The sequence below is a fragment of the Lynx canadensis genome, chromosome B2, assembly GCF_007474595.2.
Source record: "Lynx canadensis isolate LIC74 chromosome B2, mLynCan4.pri.v2, whole genome shotgun sequence".
NCBI lineage: Eukaryota > Metazoa > Chordata > Mammalia > Carnivora > Felidae > Lynx > Lynx canadensis.
In genome coordinates this window covers 98,923,209-98,946,861 of record NC_044307.1, presented here as the reverse complement: position 1 = coordinate 98,946,861, position 23,653 = coordinate 98,923,209, and the positions used below count along the sequence as shown (strand labels likewise).

The 23,653-nt window shown below is 35.4% G+C and overlaps 1 protein-coding gene across 5 annotated transcripts in view; it reads left to right on the top strand.

The window, feature by feature from the left end:
• Window positions 1-20,268, top strand: part of SESN1 (sestrin 1) — a 116,756-nt gene extending 96,488 nt beyond the window's left edge. For 4 of the 5 annotated variants that reach the window (XM_030316093.1, XM_030316092.1, XM_030316094.2 and 1 more), the window contains 9 exons: window positions 5,014-5,079; window positions 5,859-6,059; window positions 6,687-6,869; window positions 9,079-9,321; window positions 12,947-13,094; window positions 14,803-14,915; window positions 16,952-17,142; window positions 18,385-18,529; window positions 19,084-20,268. In XM_030316093.1, coding sequence (XP_030171953.1) covers window positions 5,014-5,079; window positions 5,859-6,059; window positions 6,687-6,869; window positions 9,079-9,321; window positions 12,947-13,094; window positions 14,803-14,915; window positions 16,952-17,142; window positions 18,385-18,529; window positions 19,084-19,170 — 1,377 coding nt within the window. In that variant the 3' untranslated portion in view covers window positions 19,171-20,268. Of the gene's footprint in view, window positions 1-5,013; window positions 5,080-5,508; window positions 5,531-5,858; window positions 6,060-6,686; window positions 6,870-9,078; window positions 9,322-12,946; window positions 13,095-14,802; window positions 14,916-16,951; window positions 17,143-18,384; window positions 18,530-19,083 lie in introns of those variants that run through there. The other variant, XM_030316096.1, reaches the window with a different exon arrangement.
• The last annotated feature ends 3,385 nt before the right edge of the window (window positions 20,269-23,653 follow it).

Genomic DNA, 23,653 nt, shown 5'->3' with positions numbered 1-23,653 from the left:
ACCTAGCACCAGCTCTAGGAAATGATTCTCCTAAAGAAGGGAGAGTGGGGTGGGAGCTTTCACTTTTTACACAATTTATCGTTGCCTAGTTGAAACACATACTGCTTTTGTAATTTTTTTTTCAATCAAAATTAATATGAGCATCGTGGTTATTGGTATAAGACGTCTGGACAGTTTTTTAAAAGTGCCCCAAGCCCAGTGAGAAAAATGATTCAAATGACTTAATCATATTTACTTTTCCACTTGTTTTACAAGTGGGTAGACACTAGAAGCCAAGGAATGCTTTTATTTTGCATTTGTGGCACATCACTGTCTCACTTAAAGGAGGATATTGCTGTAGATTCCTAAATGTATCTCTGACCAATTTGGAAATGATCAGAGCAGTACTTTTAGCATGCCAACACTGATTCGTGAGGTGATACAATACAGATACAGTGTTTCTGTGGTACTGTCGACATTTGCTAAGAATTTTCATATTGTGAAAATGAGTGTCTTAGTATTACATGCTACTGAAGAAATAGATGTTATGTCAGAGATTTGCAGCGGTGTTGTCATGGCAGAGGCTGTTGCTGTCTTTTTCAAAATGCTGATTAGGAGAATTGTTGAGAGGAAAGAACTGTTAGTTCCCATGTTAGTTTTTCCAGCCACACCTTCACCAAAGGCCTGTGAGGTTTGTGCTGTGATTAGCATCTACATCTGCTTTTTAAACAAGGCCATTTGCTATCGGCAGTTCTGTGTCTTAGAATCTGGATTGGCCAAAACGTATTCAAAGTCTGTAATTAATTTTCTTCAACAGCAACAGATAAGGCATAATTGAAATAACATTTAGGAAATTATGAAATGCAGTTAGTTTGGCTTATGATCACCCTATTGAAGACCTGTAGTAGCTTTTTAAAATCAATACCTGCTAGAAGATAGGGTAGTAGCTAATTTGTCATGTTGACTAGGAAAAGAAGTATTCAGAAAATGAGTTTTCCAGAAAATTAGCCTTTTAGAAACCAAGAATACTATTGCATAACAACAGTGATATCCAAAAGGACCTTTAAGGTGTCAAAAACTCTTACAGAGGCTCAAAAGAGTAATAATGACAACTCTAGAACCAGATTTCCTAGATTCAACCCCTGTCTGCACCACTCGCTAATACTGAGCTAGGTACTTGATTTCAAATTACATACATACGTATAATTTATAAATTATTATATGTGATTATTTTATGTTTATAATTATTGTATGTTACATAAACATTATATAGAATTTGCTATATATAGAAATATATATAATTTATAAAATCATCTCCTTCCTGCCTGAATCTGGACTAGGATATGGTGGAATGGAGTCTTAGAGCTCATCAGTTGATATTCTTGTATCTCTCTCCTGTACCTCATCTATTAAGAAACAGAGCAAAGGACATTGAGTAAGCCTTCAAATATGGAGAATAAGTTGATGTGAGTCTAGAATAGCACTCACTATATTTCCCATTAAATTAGTCGATCAGTCCTTTTTGGGAAAGACTTGATTTTTTTTTTAAGTATATCAGTGTCTCCCTTCCCCCAGTCTTTTCTTTCACTTCCTCTCCTTTTCCTTCCTACCATTTTCCTTTCTGCCCTTAAGGAATGGCACAGACCTCTCACAACTTCTTCATCTTAATAGGAAATTGACCCTGGTAGTCTGGATGTGAGCTGGGTACAATTCTATTTGATCCGGAACTAGACTTAGGTAAAATAATGAAATTGGAATCTTGAATGTCAGAGACTTCTTTCCATTCCTTTCGTTTCTTCAGTTTATCTTCTCTTCCATCTCCAGTTTTCTTGCCAGACTGGTACCTCATCAAGGAATTAATGTAACCTCAACAATAAGAGATTATTAGCATAATTGGTCTATAATCCATTCCCAAGAATGTTTACTTTTAGTTAACATCCTGCTTTAAAACACATAGTTTTTCACTCTGAAAGAATGTCTAAAGGAACTGTGAAGGAAGGTTTTTTGCCCACTGAAGGGAAGGAATAGGGGAGACAGTGATACAAGTATGACCATTAAATTTGGCTGTAGGGGTAGACTTTCAAAGACTTGAAAAGTATATAGGACCATTGGGAAAGGTCTTTGCTATACTTACAGGAAAATACTCCATTCTGAAACACTGATAGCCACTTTCTTTGAATTCTAAACTATTGTTTTATGATAGTTCAGTATGTAAAGTATATATTTGGTATAGAAACAAAACCAAAATAATAGAATTCAACCTCTTTGTTTTGAGGTCCATGTGCTATCAGTCTTGTTATTAAAAATATGTATATGCCACCCACATGTTGCTAATTTAGTTAAAATAAAGTCCTATAAATGGAATTGCTAAGTTTTTTCTCTCTCCTTACAGATAGTAACAAAATATATGCATCTTACGCACTTTGCTCTCCCCTACCTCACCCCCCTGATGCACACTCAATATATATCTTGGAGGTCTTTTAAAGCCAACTCATACAGAATTGCTTCATTCTCCTTGTAAGGACTGCATATAATTCTAGTCTGTGGTCATACTACATTGAAACAGTCCTGTTGATGAGAGCTCAGGTTGTTTTATATTTTGTACTATTACAAACAATGTTGCAGTGATTATCCTTTTACCTATGGCATGTCTATGAGTACAGGTCAGCATTTAAATTGAAATTGTTGACTCAAAGGATTTGTGACTTTTTAATTTCAATCATTATTACAAACTACCCTCTCTATAAGTTGTAGTGATTTACACTTATGTATTCCTTGATCTTACTTCCTCACACTTCACAACACTCCCATGAGAAATGTATAAGTAACGAATATTTATCCACCTCCTCTTCAGCACAGCCTACTATTAAACTTTTGATCTTCAGCAATCTTTTAGGTGAAAAATAGTATCTCAGTGTAGCTAACTTAAAGTTTTATTGTGAGGTTGACCATTTTTCAGCCATTTCTTTGAACTGTCCGTGTCCTTTGTACATTTTTCTATCAGGTTGTTGTAGGTTTTCTTACTGATTTGTAGGAGTTTTCATGTACTCAAGAAATTTAGCCCCTTTGATATAGAAACTGCAAATATATTTCCCGATTTTCTGTTTGCTTTTGAGTTTTTTATATGTTTATTTTTCCCATGTGAAAGTCTTTATTTTTATGTCATCAGATTTACTAGTTTTCTATTTTACGACTTCTGGGTTTTATGACATTCTTAGGCCTAACTTCATTCCATGAGTGTTTTCTTCCAGCACTTACGTTTTTTGGTTTGGGGTGTTTGTTTGTTTTTTTTTAATACTTACCTCTAATTTAAGTATGATTTATGGTTCTAACTTTACTTTTTTCTGAGTGGCTATCTAGTTGTATCAAGATCATTTGTTGAATAATCCATTTCTCCTCCATCTGAAATACTACATTTTAACACAGTACAGTCCCAAGAATAGTAGTGTCTCTCAGGTATAAAAACAGTGATAAACTCTTGAAATGGGCATTTTCCTAAAATGCATTTTATTTAAATAATATAGTGAAGAAATGAAGAGGGGTAAATATTGAATGTAACCTTAACATTTTGCCCAATATATCTTGATATCTATGTAATTGGATCAGAAATTCAGCAGTTAGAAAGGCTAATAGAGTCATTGTTTTATATAGATGGCTGCATTTGTGTTAAGATGATGTATTGAATAGAAGGAATGTGGAGGTTTTTTTCTTGCATTTATTACGGGCTAATAAAATTAAGACATGCCTGTGGCCAGACCAGTGAATTGAGTGCCTCCTCTAGTGAAGGGTATAGTTAGAGCATTGCTGTGTTCAGTGTAAGTGTATTGGCAAGTGTATTTGAATCGACATCTTAAGTTATCCCAATAAAGATTTTCTTCAGTTTTGTCCTGCCTGCTTAATTTTTAAAAATCCACTCTGCTCAAAAGGTTTTCATTCACTTGGACCAGATTTTTTGAATTGCTGCCACATATCCTTCTCTGTCTGCAAACCACCCCCCCCCCTTTTTTTTTCTTTAAAAGGAACATCCTGAAGGACTTTTGGAAGCAGTAGAGGGTACAAATAATATTTGTATGTAGTTATATAAGCAAGGGTTTAATATTTAGATGTGTAAACTTCAGGAATTTGGGGGGGGGATTTTTTTGTTGTTGTTGTTTTTAGAAACCAGATTGATAGGACATGAGCCTTAAAAAAAAAAGTTATTATTTTAGTTTTGTTTCTCTAATCACACAGTATTGGGGAAAAGATGGACTTTAATACGTACTCGTCACTTTTTGTTAACCACACTACCCTGTCACATCAAATATAGGTTTCTAGTAGACTCTCAAGTACAGGGTTCTAGATTTACTATGTCAAAGGGCAGAAAACCTTTATTTGTTAATCAGTTGGGCTTCTCTAAAATATAAGCAAAATTGATAACATACTATAAATACAAGATTTAAAGCAAACTCGCAAAGTTAGTTTCTCGAAGATTGTTTTACTCAGCCACAGAGAAAACATGCCCTGCAGTATTTTCTTTTATGGATTTAAGTAACTACTTTTTATTTTTCATAGTATTTCTTCTCCTATTGTGAAGTGTTATTGTAGATGTAATAATAATTAACACTCCTTTCAACTTAAGACATCTAGGCAGAGGTTAGTGAGTTTTCATTTCCTGACAAGATACACAGGGGTTGATGTTTTGGTTGGTTGAGTTTTGGATGTACAAACACGTTGGTCTTATTTTGTATCAGTGACAGTCCACAGGGTTGGTTGCTATGTGCTGAACTTTCTGTTCTAGACTTTCTGCCAAGTACTTTATGCAAAACTCTGGTTTTAGTGAAACAGGTTTTATTGTTTTTAGTCTGTGTCGTATTATAAGCTCTTGTCAGCCATATGATGCAAACAGAGGAGTTGGTATGTATATATGGCTATGAAAACAAACCACTAAAACAAGCCTGTCTCTGTTCAACTGGTTGTTTTTCCTCCCATTCCTGTAGCCTCAGTTCATGTTGTTTACTGCTGAGAGGCCTGAGATGGTGTAATTTTCTTTTCTAGGAACTTGGAATTAGAATTCCTCGACCACTAGGACACGGACCAAGCAGATTCATCCCAGAAAAGGAGGTATGTTGTTTGTGAAAGTACATAGTGAACTGTATGCTTTTAAGGAAAAGCTTTCATGACCCACATCTTGGCATCTGAACAACTGTTGGACAACAACATGTTTTACGCAGAGTTGATCGCAGTTAATCATCATGCTTTGGCAGTGAATCTGTGGGATTAGAAAGCTGTTATAGTCATGTTGATTTCTAGTATTTCGTGACGCTTTTCTAACACCCATATTTAATCTAGGAAAGGCAAGACTTGTTTTTGACCAATAATACTCCATCTCTTTATATTTAGATGTTTAGTTAGGTGCATGCTCATAAGCTGAGTTACTTGGTCTTGACCATCTCCACAGGCTGGTGTCAATGCTAGATTGGATGTTTAATTCTAAATATGTAAAACTCCTATGCTTTAGATCTCCTTAAATTTTGGTTCTCCTTAAATTGAGACTAGGCGTTATAAGGAAAGGGTAAAGTCTTTAGAGTCCGTTTGCAAGCTCTGCAAATTTGATAATCTAAATCTGCTTCTTTATCTGGATTCTGGCCAAGTCTGCAAGCAGCCTATCTAGGTGGCCTTTAATGTTCAGCCTTTGTTGTTTATCTACTACCTACTACATAATATTCAACTGTTTATTCTTCTGTCTTGCTACTAGTTGAGTTAAAGTTTCAGAATTATAACCTTTCTCTCAAGCCAAATTTAACCTGCTTGTAGATGACACTTAAAAAAAGTACGTATGCACTGCATTCTAACACCAATTTACAATTTATGTAACCATGGTTTTCCTCTCTTTCATACAGATTCTCCAAGTGGGAAGTGAAGACGCACAGATGCATGCTTTGTTTGCAGATTCTTTTGCTGCTTTGGGTCGTTTGGATAACATTACATTAGTGATGGTTTTTCACCCACAGTATCTAGAAAGTTTCCTAAAGACTCAACACTATCTACTGCAAATGGATGGGCCATTGCCCCTACATTATCGGCACTACATTGGAATAATGGTTTGTAAACATTAAATGAAAAATTCCTTCTGCCTCCTTTATTAATCATTTTAAGAGATGGTTAATGCTTTAAACACAGGGATGAATACTTATATTCTGACTTCTAATTGGATTCCTGTTAGGTAGTATGTGGTTTTCCTCTTACTAAATAAGTATACTCTCAGATGTATCTGTAAAAAGAAACAAGTGTTTATACATTATTAAGAACCATTTTCCATTAAATGAGAATAAAGAAGAACACAGGATCTATTCCACTGTTACAAATAGTTCACATTGACATAAGTGGTACTACTCCTGTTCGATTTGTAAATTATACTCCATTATTTTACGGTTGGCACCTTAATTGAAGTTTGTTAATCTGAGGATCTGAAAGTTATATAAATACAATTCCTAAGGCTCAAATACTTTTATCAGCTATTCAGTTTGTTTTTGGGATATTTCTGAGGTCTTTCTATGGTGTGTGTGATTTTTTTTAATGTTTATATGAAACTGCATTTCTGTGGTTTATGAAAAATTTGCAAACGGACTAATCAAACACTTGCTGTTTTACCCATTATAAAGGAAAAATATTCATAGTTTAAAATTTTAATATTTATAGTTAGATTGATCTTTTTGTTTTCTCTTAAGGCTGCAGCAAGACATCAGTGTTCCTACTTAGTGAACCTCCATGTAAATGATTTCCTTCATGTCGGTGGAGACCCCAAATGGCTTAATGGTTTAGAGAATGCTCCTCAAAAACTACAAAATTTAGGAGAACTTAATAAAGTGTTAGCCCATAGACCTTGGCTTATCACCAAAGAACATATTGAGGTAAGTAGAAGTGTAATGTATCTAAGGTGTCACTTAAAAAAAGATTTTTTTTTAAATAGACTTTAATCTTTAGAGCAATTTTAGGTTTACAGAAAAATGGCACAGAATATTCTCATATTCTACCCTCCTGAGACTCCCCCCAAGTCTCTTTTATTAACATCTAGCATTAGTATGATAACATTTGCTATAATTAAAGAATCAATATTGATCAGTTAACTATTAACTAAAATCTGGGGCTTACCTTATGGTTCACTCTTTGTGTTGTATAGTTCTATGGGTTTTGACAAATGCTAATGTCATCTATCCACCATTACACTATCATACAAAGTCGTTTCACCGCTCTAAAAATCCTGTGGGCTCCACCTATTCATCTCCCTCCCCTTTTCCCTGAAACCCTGCAACTACTGATGTTTTTACTGTCTATAGTTTTGCCTTTTCCAGAATGTTACATAGTTGGAATCATACAGTATGTCATCTTTTCAGACGAGCTTCTTTTACTTATCAGTATGCATTTATGGTTCCTCCATGCATTTCCCATGGAAAATTTATTTTATTTATTACTGAATAATAATACACCAGTGTATGGAGTTACCATAGTTTGTTTGAAAGCCATCTTGGGTTACTTCTGGTTTTGAGCAGTTACAATATAGCTGCTATAAACATTCACATGCAGGGGTTTTTTGGTGAACATAAGTTTTCAAAAAAGGTAAATAATTAGGAATGTGATTGTTGGATTGCATGGTAAGCCTGTGTTTAGCTTTGTAAGAAACTGGGAAAAGGTCTTCCAAAGTGACTGTACCAGTTTGCATTCCCAGAAGCAGTGGATGAGCATTCCTATTTCTCCATATCCTCACCAGCACTTGGTGTATCAGTGTTTTGGATTTTAGCCATTCTGATAGGTGTAAAGTGGCATCTTGTGTATCTTTTTAAAATGCCATTTAAATTAGTGCCTTCTGGTTCTAGGTAGATTGACATTCCCTAAAAGTATCTACCATGCAGTAGAAATGCAACATATTTTTGGGCTTATCTTTCTATTTCATAAAACATTTTCAATACTATTATATAATTGAAGCATCTTATTAAGATATAAGATCTGAAATTGATTAATGTAGTATCTATTATATTGTCTGGTAATGCAAAATTACACAGGATTATAAAACAAATAATGAAGCAGAAGGGATATGATATGCAAGACTTTGAAGAATCGTAGACTTTACCTTAAACATAATTTTTTAAATAATTATAATTTGATGATTTAGGAATATGCAGAGTCAAGTTCAAACTACTGCCTTTAAAATTCCTTGAGACAGTTTGATAATAAAGAAAAACACAGGCATATTTTATACAGTAGCTTCCACTTTAAATACAGATTTATTACATTTATTTTATTATTTTTTTTTTTTAACGTTTATTTATTTTTGGGACAGAGAGAGACAGAGCATGAACGGGGGAGGGGCAGAGAGAGAGGGAGACACAGAATCGGAAACAGGCTCCAGGCTCTGAGCCATCAGCCCAGAGCCCGACGCGGGGCTCGAACTCACGGACCGCGAGATCGTGACCTGGCTGAAGTCGGACGCTTAACCGACTGCGCCACCCAGGCGCCCCCAGATTTATTACATTTAGATTGAGACTTTGAACTAACAGTGAAAGCATTCAGAATCCGGCATCTGAAATATGGCAACTGCTTTTAAACAAAAAGCATTCTATTACATTTTAAAATCAGGATTTCAGAAAATCAAAATAATAATGAATATGTCATTATCAGGTTATGTTAAGCTCTGTTTGTAAATACATAATTCATAAAAAATTATATTAGCAAACTCTGGGTTCTATGTGTCTCAAATTATAATTGTACCCTAGGTTTTATACAGTGACTACTCCTGTTTTTAAGTTTATTTATTTATTTTGAGAGAGAGCACATGCGTGCACCTGCACACATGAGCAGGGGAGGGGCAGGGAGAGAACCTCAAGCAGGCTCAACACTGCAGGCTCAACACTGTCAGCTCAGAGCCTGATGTGGGGCTCAAATCCATGAACCGTGAGATCATGACTTAAGCCGAAATCAAGAGTCAGATGGATGCCTAACCGACTGAGCTACCCAGGTGCCTCCTAATCCTGTTTTAAATAGATTAAATACCAAGATGAACTATTTACTTTTACCAACACCATAACCAGTGTAAAAATATGTTCTTTTTTTTTTTTTCTTAAGGGACTTTTAAAAGCTGAAGAGCACAGCTGGTCCCTTGCAGAACTGGTACATGCAGTGGTTCTCCTCACACACTATCATTCTCTTGCCTCATTCACATTTGGCTGTGGAATCAGTCCAGAAATTCATTGTGATGGTGGCCACACATTCAGACCTCCTTCTGTTAGTAACTACTGCATCTGTGACATTACAAATGGCAATCACAGTGTGGATGAGATGCAGGTCAACTCAGCAGGAAATGTTTCAGTAAGTATCTATTATTTGTTACAGGATTAAGACTAATCATAATGATTGCTGCTATATTATTTTTTCATGTGACTTCTTAGAAAACCTACCCTGTTAAGCCCCTCTACCTGTTCATTCAGCAAGTATTTACTGACTGCCTATAAATGCTAAGCAGTAGTTTAGTGCTAAGGGACATATAAAATTATAAGACCCTTTAGGAGGTTACACTCAAGTGTAATTTTAGGATCAGGAGCCACCAGCATATGCCCCATGAGAGCCAGCTAGTATTGAATGGGTGCTGCAGTGAGATGAGGGGAGGCTGAGACCATGCAAGTTAGTGGTGGAGACTCCCTGATGCTGATCACATTCTTTTCCTCTCTTTTGCATAAAAGAAACAGGCTGGTTTCTTAATTATCTTTTAGAAGAGTTAATCAGCCTTTATCTAGAAATTTCTCCTTTTAAAATTCTTTTTCATGTTTAACTTGGCACAAATATATATATAGGTGAAAGTAAATTTATTAAAATGCTTTCTATTCCTTCTCTGGGTTTTATATTTTCTCAATTTTGTTATTCCCTTGAAACAGATTAGAACAAGTTGAATGTTCTATAAGCAGATTTTAATTCCTGAATACAATGAGTCAAAATCCCCTTTGCATTCTTTTGCTATAGTGAAAAGATTTCCAAAGAGAAATCACAGAAACAGCATCACAGTCTTCTGAATACTTTGCATGCATACATTTTCTCGGTTATATTATTCCTTTGAAACAGATTTTAACAGGTCGAATTACCTTTAATGTATATATTTGACTGTGGGCAGGTTACCTCCATGAGCCTCTTTTCTTTCATGTCTAAATAGAGGTCAGACATAAGGTTATTTGAGGTTTAAATGAAATGTCTCTAAAGAAATAAAAGGCCTAGTACAGCTGGTATTATTTATCAGGTGCTAAATAAAAAGTAGCATTTACATATGGTGAGATTAGCACATGAAGGAAAATAATTTTCCCAAGATTGATCACTTGTGAGCTGATCACAAGGCCCAAGACCATCAGTTTCACCCTGTTGAGCCACCTGGATTAATGTTATAGGCTGTAATATTGGCCACTGATCATTTATTAAAACTTATATGAGATGGTCTAAGGGAAAATATATGTATTAGTTGTTAGGATGCCTGGAGTTGGATTGTGGTCCTTCCCCACCTTTGATTTAGGACAAGGCTGAAGAAAATAATGGGGTTGGGGGTAGTCTTACAGTGCCTTTGGAAGGGCCAGAACTTGCCTTAAATCTTCCTCAACCACATAAGTATTTCGTGTATTAGTGCTTGAGAGAATTTGAATGTAGGATGGGTTCAACTACACAAAAGGAAAAGATATTTACCACTTCTTTTTAATATGAAGTGAAGAGGCCACCTCTTAGTGCTAAAATGGTATGTAGTACATGAACACGCCTTCTTTCATTACAGAAAATTCCAAAATTTGTACTTTTTGTGTGGGAGTGTAGAAAGGCAAGAATGCTTTCCTGAACAACGGATGAATTAGCAGTAGCTTTAGTTTGTTTGTACGTAGGTACAGTTGGAGCACTAGGTATGTATGTACTCTGGACTACATAGAAGTAGGTTTTTGAATGTAACAAGTCAACTTGAGTTGTAATATATTTTGGGAAATCAGTACACATTGTGACTGTAAACATTGTACTGTAAATGTTCTGTAGTTTTTCCCTAATAAAATTTTTGGGGTAAAGGGTAAAAAAAAAAAATAGCACAAGGCTAAAAAAGTACTTGATTGTTTCTAGTTATTCCTCTGTTACATGAGGTTAGTAGTAAAATAATAGAAATTTTAAATTTCTCTACTAGTCCCTGAATTTGCTATTTAAAAGGTTTATGGCCCACACTGAGGGCACTTGTCAGTGAGCTAATATAGTTTATTCTTCAGGTACGTATCAGATGTCTGACTCAGTTCAATTCAGATACAAGTGGTTAAAAAACCAAAAGAATTTCCTCATACAGTATTAACATTTTAATATCAAAATTAAATGCCTTTTTTTTTTACACTAACAAGTTTAATAGATTTTTTAAGGAGCAAAAGAAATGTACTTTATTTCCTTTACTTCTTCACTTTAAATCAATCAAGAATTGTCTTTCATAAGAATACTTAAAATTTGGGTTGTTTTAGGAGAAGGTAGCTACACAAAACAGGTAGTATAATGAAGGATAATGTGAGTTGACAAAAACCTATATATATATATATATATATATATATATACGTATATATATGTATATATATATATATATATACACACACACACACATATATATATATATGTGTGTGTGTGTATATATATATATATATATTTTTTTTTTTTTTTTTTTTTTTTTGGTAAACCTTGGGTCATTCTTTTCAGCCCTTTATTTGGCCACTGACTCTCTCTTAGGAGTAATTAAGGAGAACTATGTACTGAAGAACCTTTACTACATCATAGAAACACTTTCTATCATGAAATTGTGAGAGGAAGTACTCACTATAGGGTGCTTCAGTATAACTGTTAGGATCATACGAAAATATAAAGCACCAGTAGTATAGATTTTTTTGTCTCTTAATGTAGAATTATCCTTACAAGCTTTCTGCAACAAATATTTTGCAAATATCTACTATGTGCCAGGTACTATGCTGGGCTCTGAATATATACTCGTAAATTAGACAGGTCCCCTGTCTTTATGAAGGTTTGGTTTGAGGGAGGCAGGCATTAAACCAGTATCATGCAGTAACAATTACAAATTGTATCTGGTGCTCTGAAGGAATGAGCAGAATGCTGTGTGAGAGTAATTAGGGTGGCAAGGTTTGGGATGGGGGGACAGGACAGGAAAAGCAAGTAAGCTGACATGAGTAGGACCAATGGGTGTAAACCAGGAAAAGAGCATAAGAGTAGGGGAAGAACATTCCTAGCAAAAGATATGTATAATGAGGAAAACATTAGTTTTGTGTTTGAACACTGAGATTTGAAATTGGAAGATTTCTTACTATTTTATAAGATAAATTCCACAGATTTGATCCCAGTTCCATAGTAAGGATGCAGCAGGGTATTGTTTGGCTAGTTCAAGTCCACTGGCCAGTCCTCCTGCGTCTGTCAGACCTATTAATACAGATGTCACTGCTCTAGTCATCCCAGCAAGAGACAGCTGCCAACCCCATTTGCAGAGGTCATGTGGAGAATTCCAGCCCTGTAAGGACACATTTCATTCTTAATTGGTAAATTCGAGCTGATTACTATAATTTGAAGATGATAGACACGTGTTGACAATGTGCCCAAATGTGCATAGTTGAAGCAAAACTACTTAAACTTTGTATCTTATTTAAGCCGTTGTAAGTTGATGATTAGTGTTAAATTTTAATTCTTAAAACTTAGCATTAACAGTAATGACATTATTACTAATTTTATAAGGTAAAAATATTGTGTTCTTAAAAAACTTATTTTAAAATCTGTAGACCTGTATATGTACACCAAAATATTTTTTATTCATGTACATTAAAATTATAAGATCTATTTTTCCTATATTCTGTTGTCTCATAAGAATTTGTGTCTTAATAAAAGAAAATTTTTAAATTTCATCCTTTGTCTGAAATATACAACATTAATTATATTTTCTCTTCAGGTAAGTGATTCCTTCTTTGAGGTCGAAGCCCTCATGGAAAAGATGAGGCAGTTACAGGAATGTCGAGATGAAGAAGAGGCAAGTCAGGAAGAGATGGCTTCACGTTTTGAAATAGAAAAAAGAGAGAGCATGTTTGTCTTCTCTTCAGGTAAAAGCAATCATTACATAGTCAACAAAATTTCTATTGCTTACAAAAAAGATCCCCGCTTTTTTTAATGTTTGTTTATTTTTGAGAAAGAGAATCCCAAGCAGGCTTCACGCTATCAGCACAAAGCCCAACTTGGGGCTTGATATCAGGAACCATGGGATCATGACCTGAGCCAAACTTGAGTCAGATGCTTAACAGAGTGAGCCACCCAGGTGGGGGTGAGAATTTAGATAAGTTTTTATCTTTTTTTTTTTTTTTTTACTTTTATCTTTTAATTTTATTAGAGAATTTAAATAATAGTTTTAAAACATAAATCCAAATATGTTTTTCCTTTTAGATAAGCTATTCATAGGTGTTCCTACCTATAAATAAAGCAGGCAACCTAGAAAAAGAAGTGATAGTATAAATAGCACTAGACTAAAAGAGGACATTTGATTTGGGTTTTTATACTAACATCACTGCTAATAAACTTTGTGAATGTAAGGCACTTAACATATGAATGCTCTCTTTTTTCTCTTCTTTAAAATTAGGATATTGGGGGTGCCTGGGTGGCTCAGTTGGTTAAGCGTTTGACTCTTGAGTTTGGCTCAAGTCATGATCTCACAATTTGTGAGATCAAGCCCCGAGTCAGGGTCTGCACCGCCTGCTGAGGATTCTCTCTCTCCCTTTCTCTCTGCCCCTCTCCCACTCACATACTCTTTATAAATAAATAAACATTAAAGAAATTAAATAAAATTAGGAAATGGAGTTCATAAAGCCCTGAGATTACTTTTTGGCTTTAAAATAAAATGATTTGTGAAATGATTTGTCAGTTGTTAGACAACTAATGACAAATGTAAATTCTTTATATTTGGCCTTTATATACAGGCTATACAATTTAATATATAAATCAGGTAATTTACAGGAAATGTATTTTGATAACAGAGCGAAAGAGTGTATGTGTTAAATACGAAGTTTCCTAATAGCAAACAAAAAATCACATTTTTTCTTAAAGTTTATTTTGAGAAAGCAGGAGAGAGATCCCAAGCAGGCTCCTTGCTGTCAGCACAGAGCCTAGTTTCACAAACTGTGAGATCATGACCTGAGCCAAAATCAGCAGTCAGATGCTTAACTGACTGAGCCACTGAGGCGCCCCAGAAAAAATCAAATTTGTATAAATGAAGGTTGGATGTTATCTTGTTTCTCCTTGAGGAAAAGTTTTTGTTTCTATTTACTTCAAACGAACATGAAAGCAATCCAGAAAGACTTTAGAGCATTTCAGGAAACACTGTAAAAATGATTCACCATTGCAGTATTGTTTCTAGGACCCTTTGAGGTGTTAGATCATATTATATATTGTAGGACATTAATATTTAACCAGAAATCATTCAAGTGCTAAAGTATAGAGCATAGATGATTTATCACCATAAAGATTATCCAAAAGGGTGTTCAGACTTTGAGTACATGCTTTTAAGTAGAACTGGGAACACAGAGGGTATGGGAAAGAGAAAAATGCAAAGCATAAAAAATTCAACCATGAATATTTTTATAACAGAATCTACTTATAACATTTATTGGTAAGTAAGCTACTTCTCTATGGTTTTAAGACTTAAGTTGGTTACTCACTGTCAGAGGGCTATCCTGTTTTTACTTATTATAGGTAAAATGAATTTTAACTAGCATTCTGTTTTTGAAAAGCTTTAAGTGGCTTTTTTTTAAATTATTTCAGATGATGAAGAAGTTACACCAGCAAGAGATGTATCTCGTCACTTTGAGGATACTAGTTACGGCTATAAGGATTTCTCTAGACACGGGATGCATGTTCCAACATTTCGAGTACAGGTAAAATTGCACATGACTAGTTAGAAGTAGTTCCGTCTGACTTAAAATAAGAAAAAGCCCCCTGGATTTGAGAATTCTAGAATGTTGAAGAAGTAACTTTTATCAGGCAATTCCTTTAAATATATTTATTTTATTGTTGAAGTTCATAAATCAGATATCAAAACACGTTCACCCATAAAACTAAATTACAGTAATAGGTTAGGTTCCCAGATGGTGTGCCAAAACTCAAGTTCATAATATATCTAAACAATGAATAATACTAGCATTTATAGCATTGGTTTTTCTCCTCCTCTCCTATTGAGCCCCAGCATTAAAGTGAGGCCCTGATATGCACCAGGCCTGAGTAACAAGAGAAATGTCCCCAGCATCCCAAGCCTTATGTAAAAGTGAGTAGAGGGAAAGAGGATGAAAAATTCAAAAGTAAAAGATGTGCTTTATTTACTTTTTTAGGGAGAGTAAGCTTTTGCTTGGTTTGTTTTCTTTATAACTTGGATGAGTTCTTACAGATGGCACAGACAATAAACCATGACAATTGCAGTATCCTAATTCCCTGTGAAATATGTACTGAATGTTATTTGGAGCAATGAACATTTTTGAGGGTTTTAAATTAAACTTTGAGAGGATTCACATAAATAGTGATGTGGGGAGTAGAATTATTTTTGGTAGACCCAGTTTCTTTAGCTCCAAAATCATGAACTCTGAAATATACATTAAAACTCCCTCTGTATAATTCTGTATCTATTGAGTCTATGGAAACATAGGGACCTAGTGGTCCTCTAGGATACTACTAGGCTCCTCCTCTGTTCTTGCTTGGTAGGAGGCACTATGCTAAAAGTGCGTTGTAAATATATCTCAGGAGCAACAGTAGCTGTATTCTCTGTTTCCACAGTAAAAGTTAAGAATCATCAGTTAATTATTGATTGATTAATTCATCAATTTATTCTGTTCTTTAAGCTTTGTAAGACTGCTCTCAATCCAGTCCATTAATAGAAACATCAGCATAACTGTATTTCTTAAATAGCCTATTGTATAAAAATTTAGGTAAATATTTAATTCAGATGAGTTGTTATTCCCAACTTCCTCAGTTATTGTGAGGGTCCAGTGTTAATAACTATTTTATCAAAATTATGAAAATTTGGGAACTAGAAAATTGTGTTTCTTTGCTCAAGGGATGAAGATGTTTAAAGGGACAAAAATTAGGCACAAGGAAGAGTTACAGAATATTTCTACTTGATAGTATAATTGTGTCATGAAATACAATAATTAGAATTGAAGAGATCATGTGGGTTGGAAATGTTATGGCATGAGTTAGGATTTGAGAGATTTGCATGGTCCAAAAGCATGGGCATTGTAAAGCAGAGGAGACTATAAGCAATAATTGAGCTTAGATTGTGGGAAGCGATCATAAAGAAATTGGCTGGGCTGCTGAGTGCTTCAAGCAAAGGATTCCTACTTCTGATTACTGTGAAGCTAGTTTAAAATCGGTCAGTTTTGTAGGTTTTAACCAGAGTAATAACATGTCAAAGAGGTGTTTCAGGAAAATAAATATGAGAGCAACGTAGAAGTAGCACAGGGGCTTATTTTGCTTGAGGTAGAAAGAAAGGAAGCAGGGAGATTTAGTGTAAGAAAACTAATTAGGAGATTCAGTTAATTATGCTAAGAATTAGGAGGTAGGAGGAAAAGGAATGAGTGATGGTTGTATTGAATTAAAAATTTACAAACTTTGAGGACCATTTAAATAGCTGCAGCAATGGAAAGGGAGAGAGGACTTCCAAGATGGGTCATCTCTGGATGCTGAGTGAGGAGACGGTGAGAGAGAGAGAGAGCTGAAAATGGGTGGCCTGTGTTTAGGAGAGAAGAATTCCACTGGTTTTTAAGCTCACTGAATTACAAAAGGTTTGCATGCTGTAGAGAACATACTAGAAAGGCAGTGGATTCCAACTGCCAATAATCTCACCTAGGTCTACTGCTTTGCCATATGAACTATACTTGGCCACATTTTAATTATTCACATTTGTTCTGTTCTCTGTATTTAGGACTATTGCTGGGAAGACCATGGTTATTCTTTGGTAAATCGCCTTTATCCAGATGTGGGACAGTTGATTGATGAAAAATTTCACATTGCTTACAATCTTACTTATAATACAATGGCAATGCACAAAGATGTTGATACCTCAATGCTTAGACGGGCTATTTGGAACTATATTCACTGCATGTTTGGAATAAGGTTAGTTTGTTTTCTTATGTTTACAAAGAAATATTTTCCTTTGAGCTAAATTATTCAAGTGCTTGGAACATATATACACAGAGATGCACTATATATATGTATATATATATATTACATATATGTATAATGTTCATAAACCATCCCTTCCCCAATAGCTTATTTTTATGCCACTTATGAGCCAAAGAACCAATTTAATGCAGCTTGGTTTATTTCCTCTCTCCTAGCTAGGCAGAAGGGAAAGTTAGGGACATTGCCTCTGGCCCATAGAGGAAAAGTTTGTCACCAGACATCTTTGATATCTTTTCTCTTTGTATCATCTCCTGTCGTCTTGGATCTAAGTACCCTTATAGTGCCCTCCTGGCTATTCTCAAGCTCCTTCTGAAGAGTACCTGCTCCCATGATACTTCATCAAAATGCAAAACTTCCATGTCCTGTTAGGTATTCAGCCATATTATGTTATACAGGAAATGCAGCCATTATATACCACCTTCTAACAGATGTACATAAACACTATGCTATAGGGTTTTCTGATTATTTCAGCTGTAAAATCAGGTTTTCTCTTGCTATTCATTTTATCAGTGACTGGACTATTAGCTTCCAGAATAGTAGTAGAACCAGCTTTGCAAGAGCTGAAACACAAGAGACTTGAGTCCCTGGATGTTCTAGAAACTATAACTCAGTGGAGCAGAGCAGACACTTGTGACTGTAACCATCTTGGCTTAAAGCAGAACAGCTTATCCGAAGTGTAGACACTGTGAGGCTGACTATAAATCATCCTTCCCTCTGGAATAATCATCTGCCAATCCCCCACCATTTTTTTCCTCATCTGATCCCAGAAACTCCTGGAAACATGGGGAAAAAAAAATAATTATTGTTTTCATTTACACAAGTGGATTATGATCTATATATCATGCAGTAGTAACCAGAAATATTAATTTGTGGACTTCTTAATTTTAACAATACTCAAATTGTTTCCACAATTTCCTCAGTGTGATTGCTTCTTTGATCATAAATATATACTGTTGCTTGGGTACTGGCAAATTTTCTATTCATCTCCCTAACTTCTGTTTCTTATCCCCTTTATGTTCACTCATTCACCTCCAATTAAACATTATAAAGCAGTTGTTTTTGAGAGATAGCTGCCTACACAGGGAGGGAAGAAGAATACAGCATTTATTAATGTCCATACTTTCAAAAGAAATCAAACTATAAATTGAAAATATATAATTCTCACTTTAACAGATATGACGACTATGACTATGGTGAAATTAACCAGCTATTGGATCGTAGCTTTAAAGTTTATATCAAGACTGTTGTTTGCACTCCCGAAAAGGTTACCAAAAGAATGTATGATAGCTTCTGGAGGCAGTTTAAGCACTCTGAGAAGGTATGTACCTATTGTGGTTTGCCCTGTAACTTAGCAGTGATTCTTACTCTCCTTCATCTAATCTAATGACTCTCAAATCTTTTCCAACCAAGAGAAGAACATTCCAGCACAGCTGTCTCTGGTGTCCCTTGGAAGGGAATCTCATTGTAGTGCTAGAGTAAAAGAATAAAGACAGGGCATCCAGGGCCCCACTTCAGAAGTGCTGGCGTGGCTGTCACTGCTTGGGAGAATTGTTTATAGATATAAATGGTCTGGTCGTTGAACCATCTTGGTTATTAAACTATTAAGTGATGATTTGGCAAGGGAGGTTGGTATTCTAATAAAGCAATGTCTAGATTTTCTGAAATATAACAAACCTCTAAGAAGAGATGTAATCAAATATAAGCTCCGTATCTATCCAAAAAGAGCATCAGATGGCTTTCATTTTGAGACAAATTCAAGACTTCTAAGTTATTCAGTGGCACACAGAAAATGTACTTATTTTGGGGGGATACTAGCACTGAAAAGCTGGGAATGCTTACAACTGTACCTTAAATAATGTGTTTTATATTCAGGTTCATGTTAATCTGCTTCTTATAGAAGCTAGGATGCAAGCAGAACTCCTCTACGCTCTGAGAGCCATTACCCGCTATATGACCTGATGCCTTTCCTCCATTAAAGATAATGGAATGATCAGCAGATATAGTCTACAAGGGGAAGGTACTAAGCCCCAGGACCAATGGTAGATAAAAGAATTCAGAAATCCATTGTGCCATGATTCCTTTAGTTTCTGCTATGTTACTGTGGAAATACCACTGCTGGCACGAGCAGTGAATGCTTGGCAGCTTCAAGTGTAGAGCTGTGAAGAAGGGCTGCCATTCACAGTATTCACAGTATTTTGCTTTTTGACAGTACAAGATGCTGTATAACTGTTTTAATACAGCAAATAGTAACTCTCCAAATCCTGTTGCTTTTATGTTAAATAAGATAACAAGAATTGGAGCATGCAAAGAATGGGAGTTGGATAATGACATAAGCTTTTTATACGTAAAGAATTTTATTTAGATCCTGGTGCTGCTATTTCTGCTGGTGGAATGAATAGAGTGGCTGTTCCAGTTAAGCTATTAGTAATAAAAGTGAACACTGCTACTATCTGAGCCTACATACATAATTTGCGTGGTTTCAAATTAAACTTGCATATGTGTTAATTTTTTTGCATCTAAAAAAGCCTAGAATTATTACAGCTCGGCAAAGACCATTTCGATGGTAACAGTTCATTTCTTTCATTATAGTTTTTTTTTTAATTCAGCTATTGGATGACATTAAATTACAGTGGCATTCTTAAAGATTTTCTTCAAAAAGCAATCTTAAATGAAAGTGTATAAATTATAAGAAAAGCTAGCTATCTTTTGATATGCTGTTTCCCAAGATTCTCTGACACTGGAGGGCAGCTGTCTTGTGCAGTATTTTGTTTCCAGCACTGAAGTTGTGGGAAATGTTGCTGTAGACTGCTGCGCAGTCCCAGGTGCATTCTGCCCCTCTGCTCCTGCCCACCTCGTGGTCCCCACTTTAAAGATTGTGCAGCTCTTTAAAAATAAAGCTGGAAAATATTTTTAGTCAGGTTATCAAATTTGATTTACAAAAATGCTAACTTTGGGAAAAAATGTATTAAGTACTTTGTATTCTGGAAGTGTGAATTGCTTTTGAAGTCTGTCAGTATTATTGGTATTTTTCAATAAATCATTTTTTCTCCAATTTTATGTGCTGTCTCAATCTCATGAAGTTCCATTTACTTTTAATAGCCAAGCAGATTCACAAATAATGCTGTAATCAGATGAGAGACTATTAAATGGCAAACTCTCAATGCCATTTTAAAGGTTACAAAGAGTGGACTTTCATGATCTCATGTAAGACTTTTATGGCCCCTTGCCTTGTCCCTTTTGAATGGAGATGTTTTAGAGTTCAAATAAGAATCATTAGAAACGGGCACCTGGCTCAGTTGGTGTATGTAACATGCAGCTCTTGATCTCAGGTCCAGGCCCCACATTGGGTGTACAGATTACTTAAAATCCTTTTTAAAAAAATTATAAACAAGGACTAGAGTGACAACAGGACAGAAAATGGCACTGTCAAGTAGAAATAGCTCTAGTTTTAGAACAAACTGAGGGTTGTTGGGTGGAGGGACAGGCTAAATGGACAAGGGACATAAAGGACACTTGTTGAACACTGGATATTATATGTGATGAATCATTAAATTCTATTACTGAAATAAAAAAAAAAGGGGGGGAGGTGCTAACATCTTGTTTGATGGTAATAAACACACGTTATTGCTTGAAAGGCCCTGCAAGTAGCATAGGTGGATTTAGCAAATTTAATTTGTAGTACGTTTTAATTTTAACATATTTATAAATAATTTTATAGTCTTTTAATCTATATATCATTACATTTAGTAGACTTATAAGCTTAATTTACCATTACTGGTTAGGAATGCATATTTAACTTCTTTAGGTGAATATTGTTGATACGCTTTTACTTCAGAGGACACTAAAAAAAAAAATGTAGCAGGTAATAAAAATATTCATGTCCAGCAAGGGAAAAATGTAGATTTAGTCAAATCTGTTATAATAACTGTTACTCATCAAAACATTTTAGCTCAATCTAGTACCTAGTAATTTATAAATTACTGTGTGGGTGAGAGTAGGGAGGCAAAATGGTTCCTACCTTCAAAGTTCTATATTCCTGGTGAGAAGACAAGACTATTAAGTTTCTTTAAATATAAAATATATTGATAATAAGTCCGTTTCTTTTTTAAATATTTTTGAGAGGGCAGAGAGAGGGAGACACAGAATCCTAAGCAGGCTCCAGGCTCTGTCAGCATAGGGCCTGATGTGGATCTCAAACTCATGAACCGCAAGATCATGACCTGAACCAAAGTTGGACACCCAACTGATTGAGCCACCCAGGCACCCCACATGAGTCCCTTTCTAATTAGCTTACAATAATATATACATGGTCCTACACATTGAATTTACATCATGCCTTTGCCCTTTTCTGTCTACTGTAGAGTTATAGCAATACAGGTGAACCCAACAAGTTTACATACACTGTACGTAGTTAAAATTTTATTCATTTTGCTTAGTTCTTTGTACTTCTTAAAAATAGAAGATCAGGGCACCTGGGTGGCTCAGTTGGTTAAGCATCTGACTCTTGATTTCAGCTCAGGTCATGATATTGTGGTTATGTTAAGCTCTACAACTTCCTCATAAAGTCACAACTTTCAAGGGAAGACACAGCTGACTTTCTTGACACATAGACACAGAGAGGCAAGACAAAATGAGGAGACAGAGAAATTTATCCCAAATGAAAGAACAAGCCAGGACCACAGAGATCTAAGCAAAACAGATATAAGTAACATGCCTTGTAGAGAATTTAACTTAATGGGCATAAGTATACTCACTGGACTTGAGAAAAGAGTAGAAGACATGAATGAAACCCTTAACACAGAGATAAGGAAAAACATAGCAAAGATAAAGGGCATAAGAAACACACTCGAGGTAATGAACAGCAGGATGGAAGAAGCAGAGAAACGAATTAATGACATAGAAGACAGAGTAATGGGAAGCTAAACAAAAGAGAGATAAAAGAATTATGCAAAACAAGAAGAGACAGGGAACTCAGTGATAGCACCAAATATAGCAACATTCATATTATAGAAGTCCCAGAAGAAGAGAGAGAAAAGGGGACAGAAAATTTATTTGAAGAAATAATAGCTGAAATTTTCCCTAAACTAAGTAAGGAAACAGATATCCAGACCCAGGAAGCATATAGTACCCACAACAAATCGACAAAAGCAGACCCACCAAGACATACTATAATTAAATTTCCAAAATACAGCATTTAAAGAAAAAATGTTTTAATTTAATACTTATTTTTGAGAGGGAGAAAGAGGGACAGAGTGCGAGCAAGGGAGGAGGAGAGAAAGAGGGAAAGACAGAATCTGAAGCAGGCTTCAGGCTCTGAGCCATCAGCACAGAGCCCAATGTGGGGCTCAAACTCATGGACCCTGAGATCATGACCTGAGCTGAAGTCAGCTGCTTAACCGACCGAGCCACCCAGACACCCCAATAAAGAAAGAAAATTTTAAAGAAACAAATCATTAACTTACAAGGGAAAACCCATAAGGCTACCAGGAGATTTTTTTTTTTTTTTAAACCAGGAGATTTTTCAACAGAAACTTTGTAAGCCAGAGGGAGTAGCATGGTATATTCAAAGTGCTAAATGGGAAAAATCTACAGCCAAGAATACTGTATCCAGCAAGGCTGTTATTCAGAATAGAAGGAAACATAAAAAGTTACCCAAATAAAAACTAAAGAACTTCATGGCAACTAAACCAGCTCTACAAGAAATATTAAAAGGGACTCTTTGGAAGGGAGAGACAAGGGGCACTTGGGTAGCTTAGTCGTTTGAGCATCTGACTCTTGATTTTGGCTCAGGTCATGATCCCAGGGTGGTGGAACTGAGCTCCACGTCAGGCTCTACGCTCAGGATAGAGCCTGCTTAAGATTCTCTCTCTCCTTCTGCCCCTCCCCACCACTTTTGGGCTCTTTCAAAAAAAAAAAAGGGAGAGACAAAAAGTGACAGTGTAGAGGTGGGAAACACAAAAGCCATAAAAATGAAAAAAAGGATATAACATATACCTAAAACATGGGGAGGAGAAAAGAATGAGTTCAAATGACCATCAACTTAATAATATGCAGAAGTTATATACAAACTCAATGGTAACTATGTATCAAAAAATACTAATATGCAAAGAAAAAGGATGAAGAAATCCAAATATATCACTAAGGAAAAGCAGCAAAACATGAAAGGGAGAAAGACAAAAAAGGATCAGAGAAATCTTCAGAAGCAACCACAAAACAAGTAATGAAGTGACAACAAATACATCAATAAATCAGTAATTACTTTGAATGTAAATAAAAAGTCCAATCAAAAGACACAGGATGACAGAATGGATAAAGGAAAAAAAAAGGCCCATCTATATGCTACATACAAGGGACTCATTTTAAACCTAAAGACACCTGCATATTGAAAGGATAGAGAAACATCTATCATGCCAAAGGATGTCAAAAGAAAGCTGGATAGCAA